Source organism: Salvelinus alpinus, chromosome 2 (assembly GCF_045679555.1).
Source record: "Salvelinus alpinus chromosome 2, SLU_Salpinus.1, whole genome shotgun sequence".
NCBI classification, from domain to species: domain Eukaryota; kingdom Metazoa; phylum Chordata; class Actinopteri; order Salmoniformes; family Salmonidae; genus Salvelinus; species Salvelinus alpinus.
The window spans coordinates 87,917,748-87,934,280 of NC_092087.1; the positions used below are offsets into that span (position 1 = coordinate 87,917,748).

The window sequence follows — 16,533 nt, forward strand, 5'->3', positions numbered from 1 at the left end:
ATGACCATTTGAATCTGAGGTGTTCTGTTTTAAGAGAGAAAACAAGTTATTAACATAACAGCTGGTGTAAGAAGATCATGCATCTTATTCAGTAGTCTGTTCAACATATGGCAAATGTTGACAACCCAACGTCATCTAAGTTTTGCATTTGTGTGTTAGTTTAAACAAGGGTCCTCTTCAGAAGGCACAAACGTAAAAATTTTTTTTTTACAGAAAACCCCCAAAATTACTGGCCTTATTGAACAACTTCAGGTAATTAATGCTCAGTTTTAAAACGTTTCTTTACGATTTGTGCCTACTGAACACAACCCTGTCAATTTTAGTATTTTTGTTCCTGTGAGCGTCAGTTTTTCTTCTTCGGCTGCGTTTAGATATGCAGCCAATTATTTTGACCAGTCAGATCTGATGTGATTGGTAAAAACCTCAGAATTGGGCTGCCTGTTTAAACCCAGACTTGGTGGACTACATTACCCAGACTCCTTTGGGGGCAGGAAGTTTTTCTGGATTTTTCTGGACAACCTTGTTGGTGATAACTGGGACCTTAACCCTTCCTGGAACAGAGTTCTCCTACCTCATCACACTACTTCACAGGTGTGTCAGGTCACAGGTAGGTGTTGTTTCTAAGTTCTAACAACCAACCCTCTCCAGTCTCTCCTAAGGATCTCCCCATCCCTTCATTTTAAATAAACTCCAGTCCTTCATACTTCAGGTCTCCTATCTTCGTCTCTGGCAGTAACATCCTCCCGTCTAACGTAAACGCCAGGATATACGTCGCTATCTTCCCCGCGTCCTCCTCCGACTTCAACGCTAGTACGATCTGATCGTCGGTGTCCGGTACGAACTTGAACGAGGAGAAACCGTGCGTTGGGTGGAGGGGTCCAGCGTGCCCCACGGTGATGTCGCGGAAGTCCGAGGGGCAGGAGAGGAGGAGGTTGGTGGCGCGGCGCTCGTCGGCGATCTCATCGTAGCGTTCGGAGCTGGCGCGGCGGGGGAGGAAGAACCAGCGCTGGAGGCGGTCGGACCACGCCGCAGACTCATGGATCAGGTAACCTGGACGGGAGAAAGAGAGAAAGGGGATATATATGAAAGAGAAAGTGTGAGATTAACCCAGTTGACAGAGATGGTGAGATGATCGAGGGAGTGTTTTTCCACACAACTGACTTGGTGCATCAGGTCGCCTCGGAGAAAGAGAATAGAAAGTGACATCTTCAGAGGAACAGAGAGAGTCATACATTCTTCCAGGAACCAAGAAGATTAAAGACAGGTGTATTAGACTCCGCCCCTCACCTGGCGGTTGAATCCCGGCTGCGCTGCGCAGGGCGTTGTAACGCGGTACCCAGTTCTCGTGTTCCACGTCGCCGCGGTAACCCACCACCTTGATCCATTGTGGGTTGTCGTTGATGAACTCTCCGGTAGTGGTCGTCCACTCTTTACCCAGACCCCCCACGTAGAGGCACTCATCCTTCACCGCCAGCCACTCCGCCTTGAACCCTACACAGAGGTCAAGGGTTAGAGGTTATTACAGTATGGTCCTGGTGATCCACTCTTTACCCAGACCCCCCACGTAGAGGCACTCATCCTTCACCGCCAGCCACTCCGCCTTGAACCCTACACAGAGGTCAAGGGTTAGAGGTTATTACAGTATGGTCCTGGTGATCCACTCTTTACCCAGACCCCCCACGTAGAGGCACTCATCCTTCACCGCCAGCCACTCCGCCTTGAACCCTACACAGAGGTCAAGGGTTAGAGGTTATTACAGTATGGTCCTGGTGATCCACTCTTTACCCAGACCCCCCACGTAGAGGCACTCATCCTTCACCGCCAGCCACTCCGCCTTGAACCCTACACAGAGGTCAAGGGTTAGAGGTTATTACAGTATGGTCCTGGTGATCCACTCTTTACCCAGACCCCCCACGTAGAGGCACTCATCCTTCACCGCCAGCCACTCCGCCTTGAACCCTACACAGAGGTCAAGGGTTAGAGGTTATTACAGTATGGTCCTGGTGATCCACTCTTTACCCAGACCCCCCACGTAGAGGCACTCATCCTTCACCGCCAGCCACTCCGCCTTGAACCCTACACAGAGGTCAAGGGTTAGAGGTTATTACAGTATGGTCCTGGTGATCCACTCTTTACCCAGACCCCCCACGTAGAGGCACTCATCCTTCACCGCCAGCCACTCCGCCTTGAACCCTACACAGAGGTCAAGGGTTAGAGGTTATTACAGTATGGTCCTGGTGATCCACTCTTTACCCAGACCCCCCACGTAGAGGCACTCATCCTTCACCGCCAGCCACTCCGCCTTGAACCCTACACAGAGGTCAAGGGTTAGAGGTTATTACAGTATGGTCCTGGTGATCCACTCTTTACCCAGACCCCCCCACGTACAGACACTCATCCTTCAGGGCCAGCCACTCTGTTTTGAGCTCCCCCCACACACACACACTGACCTTTTGAGACAGACCCGTCTCCATCAGTCAGTATAACCCAGGGTACCGCCTGGTTCCCCTCTATCCTGTAGACAACTCCTGTACGGTCGTCCACACTGTACAGGTGACCGTTGAACGCAACTAACTCCGACAGCTCCATACCTGAGGGTACAATGATCAGTCAGTCAATACGATCATCAGTCGGTCAATACGATGATCAGTCGGTCAATACAATGATCAGTCGGTCAATACAATGATCAGTCGGTCAGTACGATGATCAGTCGGTCAGTACGATGATCAGTCGGTCAGTACGATGATCAGTCGGTCAGTACGATCATCAGTCGGTCAATACGATCATCAGTCGGTCAATACGATCATCAGTCGGTCAATACGATCATCAGTCGGTCAATACGATCATCAGTCGGTCAATACGATCATCAGTCGGTCAATACGATCATCAGTCGGTCAATACGATCATCAGTCGGTCGGTATGATGCACCCAGCGCAGTCTTCATTAATATTAAGTACAGAAAGTATTCACACTCCTTAACTTTTTCCATATGTTGTTGTGTTACAGCCTGAATTTAAAATGTATTAAATTGAGATGTGTGTAGGCCAGTGACAAAACAAATATCTCATAATGTCAAAGTGGAATAATGTTTTTAGACATTTTTACTAATTAATAAAAAGCTGAAATGTCTTGAGTCAATAAGTATTCAACCCCTTTGTTATGGCAAGCCTTAAGTTCAGAGATACAAATGTGCTTAACAAGTCACATAAGTTGCATGAACTCACTCTGTGTGCAATAATAGTCTTTAACATGATTTTTGAATGACTACCTCATCTTTTATTTACCTTTTTTTATATTTATTGAACCTTTATTTAACTAGGCAAGTCAGTTAAGAACAAATTCTTATATACAATGACGGCCTAGTAACAGTGTTCAGGGGCAGAACGACAGATTTTTGCCTTGTCAGCTGGGGGATTCGATCTAGCAACCTTTCGGTTACTGGCCCAACGCTCTAACCACTAGGCTACCTGCCGCTCCTCTGTACCCCACACATACAATTATCTGTAAGGTCCCTCAGTCGAGCAGTGGATTTATAACAGAGATTCGACCACAAAGACCTGGGAGGTTTTCCAATGCCTTGCAAAGAAGGGCACCTATTGGTAGATGGGAACACATAAAAAGCAGACATTGAATATCCCTTTGAGCATGGTGAAGTTATTAGTTACATTTTGGATGGTGTATCAATACACCTAGTCACTACAAAGATACAGGCGTCCTTCCTAACTCAGGAGAGGAAGGAAACCGCTCACGGATTTCACAATGAGGCCAATGGTGACTTAAACAGTTAAAGAGTTGAATGGCTGTGATAGGAGAAAACTGAGGATGGATCAACAACATTGTTGAACAACATCCACATTACTAACCTAATTGACAGAGTGGAAAGAAGGAAGGCTGTACAGGATAAAAAATATTCCAAAACATGCATCCTGTTTGCAACAACGCACTAAACAAGTAATCCTGCTGAAAATGTGGCAAAGCAATTAACTTTTTGTCCTGAATACAAAGTGTTATGTTTGGGGCAAATCCAATACAACACATTACTGAGTACCACTCTCCATATTTTTAAGCATAGTGGTGTCTGCATCATGTTATGGGCATGCGTGTAATTGTTAAGGGCAGAGTTGTTTTTCAGGATAAACCAGAAACGGAATAGAGCTAAGCACAGGCAACATCCTAGAGGAAAACCTGGTTCAGTCTGCTTTCCAACAGACACTGGCAGATTAATTCACCTTTCAGCAGGACAATAACCTAAAACACAAGGCCAAATCTACACTGGAGTTGCTTACCAAGAAGACAGTTAATGTTCCTGAGTGGCCGAGTTACAGTTTTGAATTAAATCTACTTAAAAATCGATGGCAAGACTTGGTTGTCTAGCAATGCTCAACAACCAATTTGACAGAGCTTGAATATTTTTTTAATTAAGAAGGCAAAGATTGTGCACAGCTCTTAGAAACTTTCCCAGAAACACTCACAGCTGTAATCGCTGCCAAATATTATTCTAACATGTATTGACTCAAGGGTGTGAATACTTAAGTAAATAAGATATTTCTGGATTTCATTTTCAATAAATGTTTTCACTTTGTCATTACGGGGTATTGTGTGTAGATGGGTGAGAGGAAAAACATATATTAAAGCTATGTTGAATTCAGGCTGTAACACAATAAAATGTGAAATAAGTCACGGAGTATGAATACTTTCTGAAGATTTATACTTCTCATATGACAGAAGGAGAACACATTCCAACTACTGTTATGTGATACTAGCCTGGCTGCCAGTCCGTCTCTGCCCTCTAGCCACTCCTTACATAAGGAGTTGGCAAGAGAGCAGAATCAGAGTGGTCTGGCAGCCAGGCAGAGAACACAACACAGTGGTTTAAACCAGTGGCTTTCAAACCTCTCCTCGTGGAACCTCGGACGTTTCACAATTCCATTGTAGAACTAGCTCACCTGATTCACCTAGTTGACGGTTTGATGATTAGTTGACAAGTTGAATCAGGTGTGCTAGCTCTGGAATAGATCAAACACATGGAACGACTTGGGGGTCCCTGAGGAGAGGTTTGAGAACCCCTGGTTTAAACCATGCTCCTCTTCTGCTTAGTCTTTGGGGTCTAGGCCGGGTTACAGTGAAGACGCACTATGCAGAAATCACTCAGCCATTTCCTGGTTGCTACAATTCTAATAGTTGTGACAAAACGCAGGTATAGTGTAGAGAACCTAAAACTTAAGAACAGGAAGTACAGAAATAGCGCACATAGGACAGACCTACCACTTCTTAGACTTGCTTTCAATGAGAACTACAGATCTATAACACGCATTTCTATGTGAATTTGGTCGGGTCGCCCCAGCTTTAAAAGCAGTTTGTGACAAATGCTGATATAAAAAAAAGCTTTTAAGGCATTTGAATAAATGGTACAACACGGTTCGAGTCCCAAATGGCACCCTATTCGCTGTATACTGCACTACCGAGTGGTGCACTAAATAGGGAAGAGAGTGCCATTATAGATGGAACCACAGTAATTAAAACCACCTCGTCCCTTCTCAGCCAGGTGGCTCTCCAGGGTCAGGCTGTCTGCGTCCCACTCCACCTCCACTCTGTCCCCACTCTCAGACACCACCAGGTGGCCCCTCCGCATGACGCTGAACCACGTCTGACCCTACAGGACATAGGAGTAGAATAAACAATTTCTCTTAAGATAAAATAACATAAGATAAATTAAGAAATACTGTATTAATCCCTGACGTAGCTAAACACATCTGCTCCTTAAAATAAAATAAGCTTGTTGAATTAACATCAAATCCAATCACATTTTCTTTTGAGTACACTTAAAACCACCACACGCTTCAGAGTAAAACAGTTAAAAGAAATAAAGCAAACTGATGAATAAAAGAACATAAACACACGGGCCTCCCGAGTGGAGCTGTGGTCTAAGGCACTGCATCACACTGCTAGCTGTGGTCTAAGGCACTGCATCACACTGCTAGCTGTGGTCTAAGGCTCTGCATCACACTGCTAGCTGTGGTCTAAGGCTCTGCATCACACTGCTAGCTGTGGTCTAAGGCACTGCATCACACTGCTAGCTGTGGTCTAAGGCACTGCATCACACTGCTAGCTGTGGTCTAAGGCTCTGCATCACACTGCTAGCTGTGGTCTAAGGCTCTGCATCACACTGCTAGCTGTGGTCTAAGGCTCTGCATCACACTGCTAGCTGTGGTCTAAGGCTCTGCATCACACTGCTAGCTGTGGTCTAAGGCTCTGCATCACACTGCTAGCTGTGGTCTAAGGCTCTGCATCGCACTGCTAGCTGTGGTCTAAGGCTCTGCATCACACTGCTAGCTGTGGTCTAAGGCTCTGCATCGCACTGCTAGCTGTGGTCTAAGGCTCTGCATCACACTGCTAGCTGTGGTCTAAGGCTCTGCATCACACTGCTAGCTGTGGTCTAAGGCTCTGCATCACACTGCTAGCTGTGGTCTAAGGCTCTGCATCACACTGCTAGCTGTGGTCTAAGGCACTGCATCACACTGCTAGCTGTGGTCTAAGGCACTGCATCACACTGCTAGCTGTGGTCTAAGGCTCTGCATCACACTGCTAGCTGTGGTCTAAGGCACTGCATCACACTGCTAGCTGTGGTCTAAGGCACTGCATCACACTGCTAGCTGTGGTCTAAGGCACTGCATCACACTGCTAGCTGTGGTCTAAGGCACTGCATCACACTGCTAGCTGTGGTCTAAGGCTCTGCATCACACCGCTAGCTGTGGTCTAAGGCTCTGCATCACACTGCTAGCTGTGGTCTAAGGCTCTGCATCACACTGCTAGCTGTGGTCTAAGGCTCTGCATCACACTGCTAGCTGTGGTCTAAGGCTCTGCATCACACTGCTAGCTGTGGTCTAAGGCTCTGCATCACACTGCTAGCTGTGGTCTAAGGCTCTGCATCACACTGCTAGCTGTGGTCTAAGGCTCTGCATCACACTGCTAGCTGTGGTCTAAGGCTCTGCATCACACTGCTAGCTGTGCCAATAGAGATCCTGGGTTCGAGTCCAGGCTCAGTCGCAGCCGGCCCATGGGGCTGCGCACAATTTGCCCAGCGTCGTCCGGGTTAGGGGAGGGTTTGGCCGGCAGGGATGTCCTTGTCCCATCGCACACTAGCGAATCCTGTGGCGGCCGGGCGCAGTACACACTGACACTGTCGCCAGGTGTAAGGTGTTTCCGCCGACACATTGGTGCTTCCGGGTTAAGCGGGCATTGTGTCAAGAAGCAGTGCGGCTTGGCTGGGTCGTGTTTCGGAGGGCACACGGCTCTCGGCCTTCGCCTCTCCCGAGTCCGTACGGGAGTTGCAGCGATGAGACAAGACTGTAACTACCAATTGGATACCACGAAATTGGGGAGATTTATAATAAAAAAATAAAACATGTTTTATATAAAATGTAATAAATGAAAAAAACATAAACAGTCTAATTACGGATAAAGCAGAAATGTGGGTTTTTAAGCATGATTTAAATACCTTGGTGCTCCTTGAGGCCGTGTCCAAGTCGGCGATCACCCCAATACGGTACCGGATGCTCCCGGACACAATCCTCTCCGGCGGGCTGAGAGGATATGTGTCGTTGTAGTGTTTATTCTTCGATTTGACGCCGCCGTTGGATCCCACTGCAGCCACCGGTTGACGGTTACCATTATTGTTTACTTCCTTGTCATTGTTCGTCCACCAGCTTTGCGCCCCGTTACCGTGGTGATGGAGGCGGTCAGAGGAGACGCCGCCGAAGAAGTCATTGCCGCCAGTCCCGACCCCCGTCGTCTGGTGCAGGTAGAGCAGCAGGGTGAGGGCGAGGAGCGTTGCCACGGTGATGGCCCTCCATTTTAGGCGGAAGCGGGGGTCGGAGGCAGCGCAGGCCATGAAGGCCAGGGCGGGAAGGCCTCGAACGGAGATCCGCAGGGAATTCATGGAACTGGAATCATCAGGACCACCACCACGTTCCGGCTCTGAATTATACCCTGAGATAATGGACATGGGGGAGGGAAAGAAAGGACGGGTGAGTGAGTGAGAGATGGACAGAGCAAAAAAAGCCAGAGATGCAGGGGGTAAAAGGGGAAAGAGAATTGGAAAAAGAAAAGGAGTGGAAAAGGGAAGAGGAAAAGAGCAAATGTTCATTCATTATATTGTCCACTGTTTATTATTATACTGCAGCCTGGTGCTGAACACTGTATTGTTTATTGTTATACTGCAGCCTGGTGCTGAACACTGTATTGTTTATTGTTATACTGCAGCCTGGTGCTGAACATTATATTGTCCACTGTTTATTATTATACTGCAGCCTGGTGCTGAACACTATATTGTTTATTGTTATACTGCAGCCTGGTGCTGAACACTGTATTGTTTATTGTTATACTGCAGCCTGGTGCTGAACATTATATTGTCCACTGTTTATTATTATACTGCAGCCTGGTGCTGAACACTATATTGTTTATTATTATACTGCAGCCTGGTGCTGAACATTATATTGTCCACTGTTTATTGTTATACTGCAGCCTGGTGCTGAACATTATATTGTCCACTGTTTATTATTATACTGCAGCCTGGTGCTGAACACTATATTGTCCACTGTTTATTGTTATACTGCAGCCTGGTGCTGAACATTATATTGTTTATTGTTATACTGCAGCCTGGTGCTGAACATTATATTGTCCACTGTTTATTATTATACTGCAGCCTGGTGCTGAACATTATATTGTCCACTGTTTATTGTTATACTGCAGCCTGGTGCTGAACATTATATTGTTTATTATTATACTGCAGCCTGGTGCTGAACATTATATTGTCCACTGTTTATTGTTATACTGCAGCCTGTAAAATGTATTATGCGAGAGATGGTGGTGGACATGCCTTTATCAGCAAATATTGGTTTATTATCCAGCATATGGAAGTAAACATGGAGTCACGTGATGAGATGGTGTGTGTGGGCCTCCCACTATGACTCAGGACAGCATGCAGTTTATTAGGCTACAGATGAAATAAGTCATGATGAACTTCACAGGGTGGTGAAAGTACACAGTGATGAGCTTGATGCTCCTTTCAATAAATATTGAGGGTCTTATTCTGGTGACATGATTGATGCTTAACTAATAAAAAATCCTCTTGCTCGTATCCATAATAACATCATAATGTAGGTAGCCTAACCACACTGCATGTGACAGCTGTGGCTAGAGAACACATGGAGGTGAAAATGTGATGGAAACACATTGAACTTTAAGTTTTCATGTACCAAATAAAACGTTTAAAAGTACATTTTGTTCACCAAGTCATCATGCACTGACTTTTAACCACAACAAGTCTGTTTGAAGGAAACCCCACTGTTGGGAAAATGCAAAAATGTTTCTTTATGCAGATTTGTTTAAATATTTGCATGAAGATCTGTCAGCAAATTAGATAGAAACCAGCTAGTGACTGAACAAGGCTCCCCAGGACTGGGTCGTATTCACTAGACACTAAACCAGCTAGTGACTGAACAAGGCTCCCCAGGACTGGGTCGTATTCACTAGACCAGCTAGTGACTGAACAAGGCTCCCCAGGACTGGGTCGTATTCACTAGACCAGCTAGTGACTGAACAAGGCTCCCCAGGACTGGGTCGTATTCACTAGACACTAAACAAAAGAAAACAGACAGAAACTGAACTTATCCAATAAGAAAGAATGTCCGTTTTTTTTTGCGTAACATTTCCTGTTGCAACAAGTTTGCACTAATGAATATGACCCTGGGCTACCAGCTCTTCTAGGTGTCGTTTACCACTAGATACAGATCTAGAGTCAGCTTCACCTACCCCAGTCCCATCTTTAACTAGAAGTAGGGAAAATGCCAAACTGACCCAACACAACAGCGTATAGGGGCAACTTCCCCCTACCTGAACACAGGTGTGGTACCTAAACACCCATTCTGTATGTAGTGTACTACTGTTGACATGGTCCCTTAAGGCTCTATGTAGAGAATAGGGTGCCATGGCTGGGTGGAGGAGAGGGAACAGGTGTCTTCCAGTTGAAACTGGAGAGGGCTGTGTGTGTGTGTGTGTGTGTGTGTGTGTGTGTGTGTGTGTGTGGTAGAGGTCGACCGATTAATCGGAAGGGCCGAATTCAAGTTTTCATAACAATCGGAAATCGGTAATTCTGGATGCCGATTTTGTCGTTTTTTTTACACCTTTATATTTAACTAGGCAAGTCAGTTAAGAACACATTCTTATTTTCAATGACTGCCTAGGAACGGTGGGTTAACTGCCTTGTTCAGGGGCAGAACGACTGATTTTTACCTTGTCAGCTCAGGGATTCAATCTTGCAACCTTACGGTTAACTAGTCCAACGCTCTAACCACCTGCCTCACGAGGAGCCCGCCTGTTACGCGAATGCAGTAAGAAGCCAAGGTAAGTTGCTAGCTAGCATTAAACTTATCTTATAAAAAACAATCAATCAATTATAATCACTAGTTATAACTACACATGGTTGATGATATTAGTTTATCTAGCGTGTCCTGCGTTGCATATAATCGATGCAGTGCGCATTCGCGAAAAAGGACTGTCGTTGCTCCAACGTGTACCTAACCATAAACATCAATGCCTTTCTTAAAATCAATACACAGAAGTATATATTTTTAAACCTGCATATTTAGCTAAAAGAAATCCAGGTTAGCAGGCAATATTAAAAATAAAGGAGAGCCGCACACTCAAGGAGCTCAGATGCAAAAATGTAATTACCAACGTTTCGACAGCCAAGCTGTCTTCATCAGGGTATAATCACAAACACTGCGGGATGACTCGATTATATAGTGTCAAAAGACACACAGGTGTCTGTAATCATGGCCAAGAGTGGCCTAATATCATTGGTTCATTCTCAAATATTAAAATGGCATACAAAGAGCAGCATACAAAAAACAAATGGATAGCATACGATCATAGATTCATTTTAGACTACACAAGCTTACAAACAATTACAATTGCAAAGTCACAATAATCACAAGAATGGGTTCAGATCAAAGTCTACGTTGAGACCGAAGGGAGCAAGGGTCTTTAAGTTAAAGATCCAGGCAGCCTCTCGTTTTAACAATAAATTATCAAGGTCACCCCCTCTCCTAGGGAGCAGGCAATATTAACCAGGTGAAATTGTGTCACTTCTCTTGCGTTCATTGCACGCAGAGTCAGGGTACATGCAACAGTTTGGGCCGCCTGGCTCATTGCAAACTAATTTGCCAGAATTTTACGTAATTATGACATAACATTGAAGGTTGTGCAATGTAACGGGAATATTTAGACTTATGCCACCCGTTAGATAAAATACAGAACGGTTCTGTATTTCACTGAAAGAATAAACGTTTTGTTTTCGAGATGATAGTTTCTGGATTCGACCATATTAATGACCTAAGGCTCGTATTTCTGTGTGTTATTATGTTATAATTAAGTCTATGATTTGATAGAGCAGTCTGAGCGATGGTAGGCACCAGCAAGCTCGTAAGCATTCATTCAAACAGCACTTTCGTGCGTTTTGCCAGCAGCTCTTCGCAATGCTTCAAGCATTGCGCTGTTTATGTCTTCAAGCCTATCAACTCCTGAGATTAGGCTGGTGTAACCGATGTGAAATGGCTAGCTAGTTAGCGGGGTGCGCGCTAATAGAGTTTCAAACGTCACTCGCTCTGAGACTTGGGGTAGTTGTTCCCCTTGCTCTGCATGGGTAATGCTGCTTCGAGGGTGGCTGTTGTCGATGTGTTCCTGGTTCGAGCCCAGGTAGCGGTGAGGAGAGGGATGGAAGCTATACTGTTACACTGGCAATACTAAAGTGCCTATAAGAACATCCAATAGTCCCGTGTGGCTCAGTTGGTAGAGCATGGCGCTTGCAACGCCAGGGTTGTGGGTTCATTCCCCACGGGGGGACCAGGATGAATATGTATGAACTTTCCAATTTGTAAGTCGCTCTGGATAAGAGCGTCTGCTAAATGACTTAAATGTAAAATGTAGTCAAAGGTATATGAAATACAAATCGTATAGAGAGAAATAGTCCTATAATTCCTATAATAACTACAACCTAAAACTTCTTACCTGGGAATATTGAAGACTCATGTTAAAAGGAACCACCAGCTTTCATATGTTCTCATGTTCTGAGCAAGGAACTTAAACGTTAGCTTTCTTACATGGCACATATTGCACTTTTACTTTCTTCTCCAACACTTTTCAATTATGTTCAATTATTTAAACCAAATTGAACATGTTTCATTATTTATTTGAGGCTAAATTGATTTTATTGATGTATTATATTAAGTTAAAATAAGTGTTCATTCAGTATTGTTGTAATTGCCATTATTACAACAACAACAAAAAATAAGGTTTTTATATTGAAATCGGCATCGGCTTTTTTTGGTCCTCCAATAATCGGTATCGGCGTTGAAAAATCATAATCGGTCGACCTCTAGTGTGTGGTACAGACAAGATGACCCGTTCTCTGCATGTCTTGCATCATGGTTGCCAGGGGCAACAGACTTTAAAAAAGGTAGAGACAAGTAGGTACTAGTTCCGTTGTTCCTCTGTCACAGTTATGCACCCACCCACTTGTACTACTGAGTCACGCAATGCTACAAGACAGGCAACAAGGGCTAGACACTACAATACTGTAGAATACGTACCAGGGTTCAAATACTATTTGAAATCTTTCAAAGACTTTTAGCGTTTGCTCTCTAGCATGTTGGAGTCCCAGATGGGTGGAGTTTGACTGCTTGCAACTATTCTATTGGTTCCACTGTGCCCGGCAAGCTCAATCAAGCCCAGATGTATTTGAAATGATTTTAAATAGTATTTGACCCCTGGGAAACACACATTGTCTCTGTAAGGGGAACCAACTGCTGTGGAGTGGCGTCTCCCTTGATGCTATCTGCCTCTGGTCTAGGAGAGACTAAATGATTACTAAACACTGTAGGATGTGTCCAAAACGGTACCATATTTCCTGTTTAAGGCACTTATTTTGACCAGGCACCATAGGGTTGAAAAGCAGTGCACTATGTAGGGAATAGGGTGCCATTTTGGAAAGAAGAACTGTTACATAAACACTGGTTCTGTTCCACTTCAGTTAGGGGCTCCTGAGTGGTGCAGCGGTCTAAGGAACTGCATCTCAGTGCTAGAGGCGTCACTACAGACCCTGGTTCTATTCCAGGCTGTATCACATCCGGCTGTGATTGGGAGTCGGCGCACAATTGGCCCAGCGCCGTAAGTGTTTGGTCGGAGTAGGCCGTCATTGTAAATAAGAATTTGTTCTTAAATGACTTGCATAGTTAAATAAAGGTTTAAAAAAGAAAGAGATGTCAACAGGTTAGCTGTGTAGGTAAGGAGAGTAGGATGTATCATCATGAGGTTATCAGCCAGTCTGTGAAGACTTACTGAGGTAGCCGACCACAAGAGACTAACACTGGTCTCTCCTATCAAAACCATGTGCCTCTAACACAAACACACTCTCACTTTCTCTCACTCAAGCAGTCACTCACCAAATCACCGCCCTCACACTGCATGTCAACCCAAACCTGCGTGCCACAGAAACCAGCTGTGACAACTATTGATCTCTTCCTCTCTCAGATCCAGCTGTGTTCCGTTATTCACCATTTCTCCTCCTCCTCCTTCCTGAGCGCTCAGCAACAGGCATATTCCTCTCATTCACTTGCTCGCATTCCTTTCTCCAGCCCCCTATCCTCTATGCCACCCGCTCATCCAGCAAGTGATTTCCATCTCTTCCTCTCTCTCTCCTTTTATCCCTCTCTCCGTCCGTCCCTCCCTCTCTCTGTCTTTGCATCCCTCCCTCTATCACTCCCTCTCTCCGTCCCTCTCTCTCTCCGTCCGTCCCTGTATCCCCCTCTCTCTAGTCAGTGAGAGGAAAGGTAGAACTGTGCAATAATGACGGAGAAAAAGAAAAAACTCCAAACCAAGTGTGTCCCAAATGGAACCCTATTCCCTATATAGTACACTACTTTACCATAGTGCCCTGTTCAAAAGTAGAGCACTACATAGGGAATAAGGTGTCATTTGTGATGCAACCAGGTGATGTAACCTAATACAGGTAAATGAGGTAACAATGTTTGATTGACTGGAGCACAAAATAACAAAACGTTAACCCATAAGTAAACAACACATAAGAGGCAAAACCACCACTGTTGTTATGGTGATATAATCACTCGCTAATAGGCTGTTATAAAACAATGGATATGTCTCGAATGGCACACTATTCCCTATATAGTGCACTACCAGATCAAACTCATTCCATGGAGGGCCGAGTGTCTAATGGTTTTCGCTCCTCCCTTGTATTTGATTTTTCAAATGTTTTTATTTAACCAGGTAGGCTAGTTGAGAACAAGTTCTCATTTACAACTGCGACCTTGATCAATTAAGGCCATTGATTAGTTAGGAACTCCCCTCACCTGGTCGTCTACATCTTGAATCGGAAACATTAAAAGGAAACAACAAAACCTGCATAAACTCTATTGAAAGAGTTTGACACCCCTGATATAGCTAGGTCCCCTCCAACAAGACATCATGGCCACGAAGACAGGAAGAGAGGTGGAGTCAGAAATCTAGCCAGACTACAAGGGGTGTATTCATTATGGAAACTGTTTAAGAACCAAACGGAAGCAAACAGAGAAAAAGGAACTAAACAGGAATGGACCTACCTACCCAAATTTGTCCAATACAAACTCTTGTTCGAGTTTTCCGTTTGGAGTAAACCATAGATCGATAGAAGACTCATCATGGATATAAAATGTTAACATGGACATTGTCATTGAGGGCCAACTTGCAAGCACAAAAACAGTCAACAAATGTCAAGCAAATATACACCCGGCTACCCTATTAATTGAGGTTTTACTGTACTTTAAAATGGAGATAGCTTTCGCTTCAATGGCACTGCCCATTCTGTCACAGACACTATAACTCAACAGATACAAAGATGAGTCATCTATCTCTATAGAGTAAAGGGTTTCTGTTGCAAAACTTTTGCAAGAGACTAAACGTTTTGCTATAGAATCGGTGTAATGATTACACCCCAGTAATCTTGGGGCAAAACGAATGACTGTCAAACTAGCAGACTGACTGATCTGGCTACTAGTTAGCTTTGATACCTTCACTCCTTAAGGTCCAAGGACCTTATGCTATTTCCAGAGGTAGACCATCTCTGCAGCCAAAACAGCCACATACTCCATCTAAACGTGAAACGATTATCGCTTGCGATATGGTTCTAGAAACATAAAGCCCTCTACTTTCATATCACAAAATAATTTCACAAATGCAAAACACATACAATATACACTTACTGCATGCTGTTTTAACCGGCTTCATCACAGTCGCAGCTGACAGTATCTTTCAGTGACAACATGTTTCTGGCGGCCTTCTGTTACACACAGGTGTTCGGAGCATGCGAGATAATTAGCATGTCGCATGCTTCCGTCGGTCTTCCGTAAACAGCTGTAACATGGAGATATGACCTTGTGGGAACACCAACCCTAACCCTATAAAAGGTGTGTTTCAATTTAACCTTTTGTTTTGAGAAAAGTATGTCTCGCTTATATGAACGATAAGGTTATGATTCCAAAACCGTACCGCATCGATGCGTGTTAATGTTCAGACCGAACGTCTGGGCTCTTATTAACAAACCTCCACCGTAGACGCCTTCGTCCAATTAACGTTACTCATATGTGTAAAGTAATGGAACAGAGTCATGATCAAGGTCTAACTATGATACATGTAGGAGCTACGTCAAAAGCTAGGTGAATGACTGTCAATCAATGTTAACTTGGAAAAAGTCAGAGAAGGTCGGAAATAATTTCGGAAAATATATTCCACTTTTAGCAAGCGCCTAGCTAGCTTGTATAAAAAAACTTTAGCATTAGGGGCTAGCTTTGATAAATCCGCCTCCAGACTGCTTGTCAGTTGAAATTATCCGTTACTTTATTATGCCTGGCTTTGTATACTTTAGACAGAGCGTACTTACTGGGTATACTTTAGACAGACCGTACTCACTGGGTGAGAGGGAGGTATCCACGTCGCCCCGTAGCGACTGTTTGGAGGAGGTTAATGCGGTGGTTCTCGGTCCCTACTCCCCCTGCTCCATCGCTGGAAGAGAGTTGAGGCAGCCAGCTCTACTTCCGCCTTGTCGCTGCTTCCCTGGCGCGAGCGGAATGAACTCTGGAAACTCTGCCAACTTGCCGCGCATGACGACGCACAGCCGCCGCCGCACCGCCTACCCGACGCATTCCAACGAGCTTCCTGATTGGTCCGTTCCTTTCCGCGTCGCTTGACCCAGCGTTTGCTTAAAATATTCTGTCCGTCGCGCTGAGTTGAACACATTGGCCCTGACCTTCTCGGGTAACCTGTACAGTCCATACAAGTGGGTACAGTACAGTTCAGAGATAAATAATATTTTCCTAAAAACTCCGAACGAAACGAATAGAACTGCTGCTGTGTTATAATTAAAATAACGTTCTAGAACAACGCGTTGTTTCTAGAGCGCGATTTTCTCTGATGAATCGGTGT

General features: G+C 44.7%; 1 protein-coding gene across 5 annotated transcripts; it reads right to left on the reverse strand.

Moving 5' to 3' along the window:
* Positions 1-7: 7 nt before the first annotated feature.
* cant1b (calcium activated nucleotidase 1b) lies at positions 8-16,191 on the reverse strand. Of its 5 annotated transcripts, none has more exons than XM_071389701.1 (6): positions 16,021-16,191; positions 7,499-7,989; positions 5,527-5,653; positions 2,451-2,591; positions 1,288-1,491; positions 8-1,050 (listed from the first exon to the last, which is right to left on the reverse strand). In XM_071389701.1, exons 2-6 carry the CDS (start codon positions 7,937-7,939, stop codon positions 680-682), a joined length of 1,284 nt encoding a protein of 427 aa, XP_071245802.1. In that variant the 5' UTR covers positions 7,940-7,989; positions 16,021-16,191; the 3' UTR covers positions 8-679. The 5 variants fall into 5 exon arrangements, with proteins under 5 accessions (XP_071245802.1, XP_071245801.1, XP_071245800.1 ...); XM_071389700.1 differs by having other exon boundaries at positions 15,992-16,191; XM_071389699.1 differs by lacking the exon at positions 16,021-16,191 and adding an exon at positions 15,315-15,486.
* Between the last annotated feature and the right edge of the window lie 342 nt (positions 16,192-16,533).

What these genes read in the sequence shown, in the direction of transcription:
- cant1b (XM_071389698.1), bottom strand. Translation starts at nt 13,657, where the DNA reads ATGCCTGTTGCTGAGCGCTCAGGAAGGAGGAGGAGGAGAAATG. An exon ending in CCTGGCTGAGAAGGGACGAG is followed by an intron (nt 2,592 to 5,526) that starts GTGGTTTTAATT and finishes TTGTACCCTCAG; the next exon opens with GTATGGAGCTGTCGGAGTTA. An exon ending in AGCCGGGATTCAACCGCCAG is followed by an intron (nt 1,051 to 1,287) that starts GTGAGGGGCGGA and finishes TCTCCCGTCCAG; the next exon opens with GTTACCTGATCCATGAGTCT.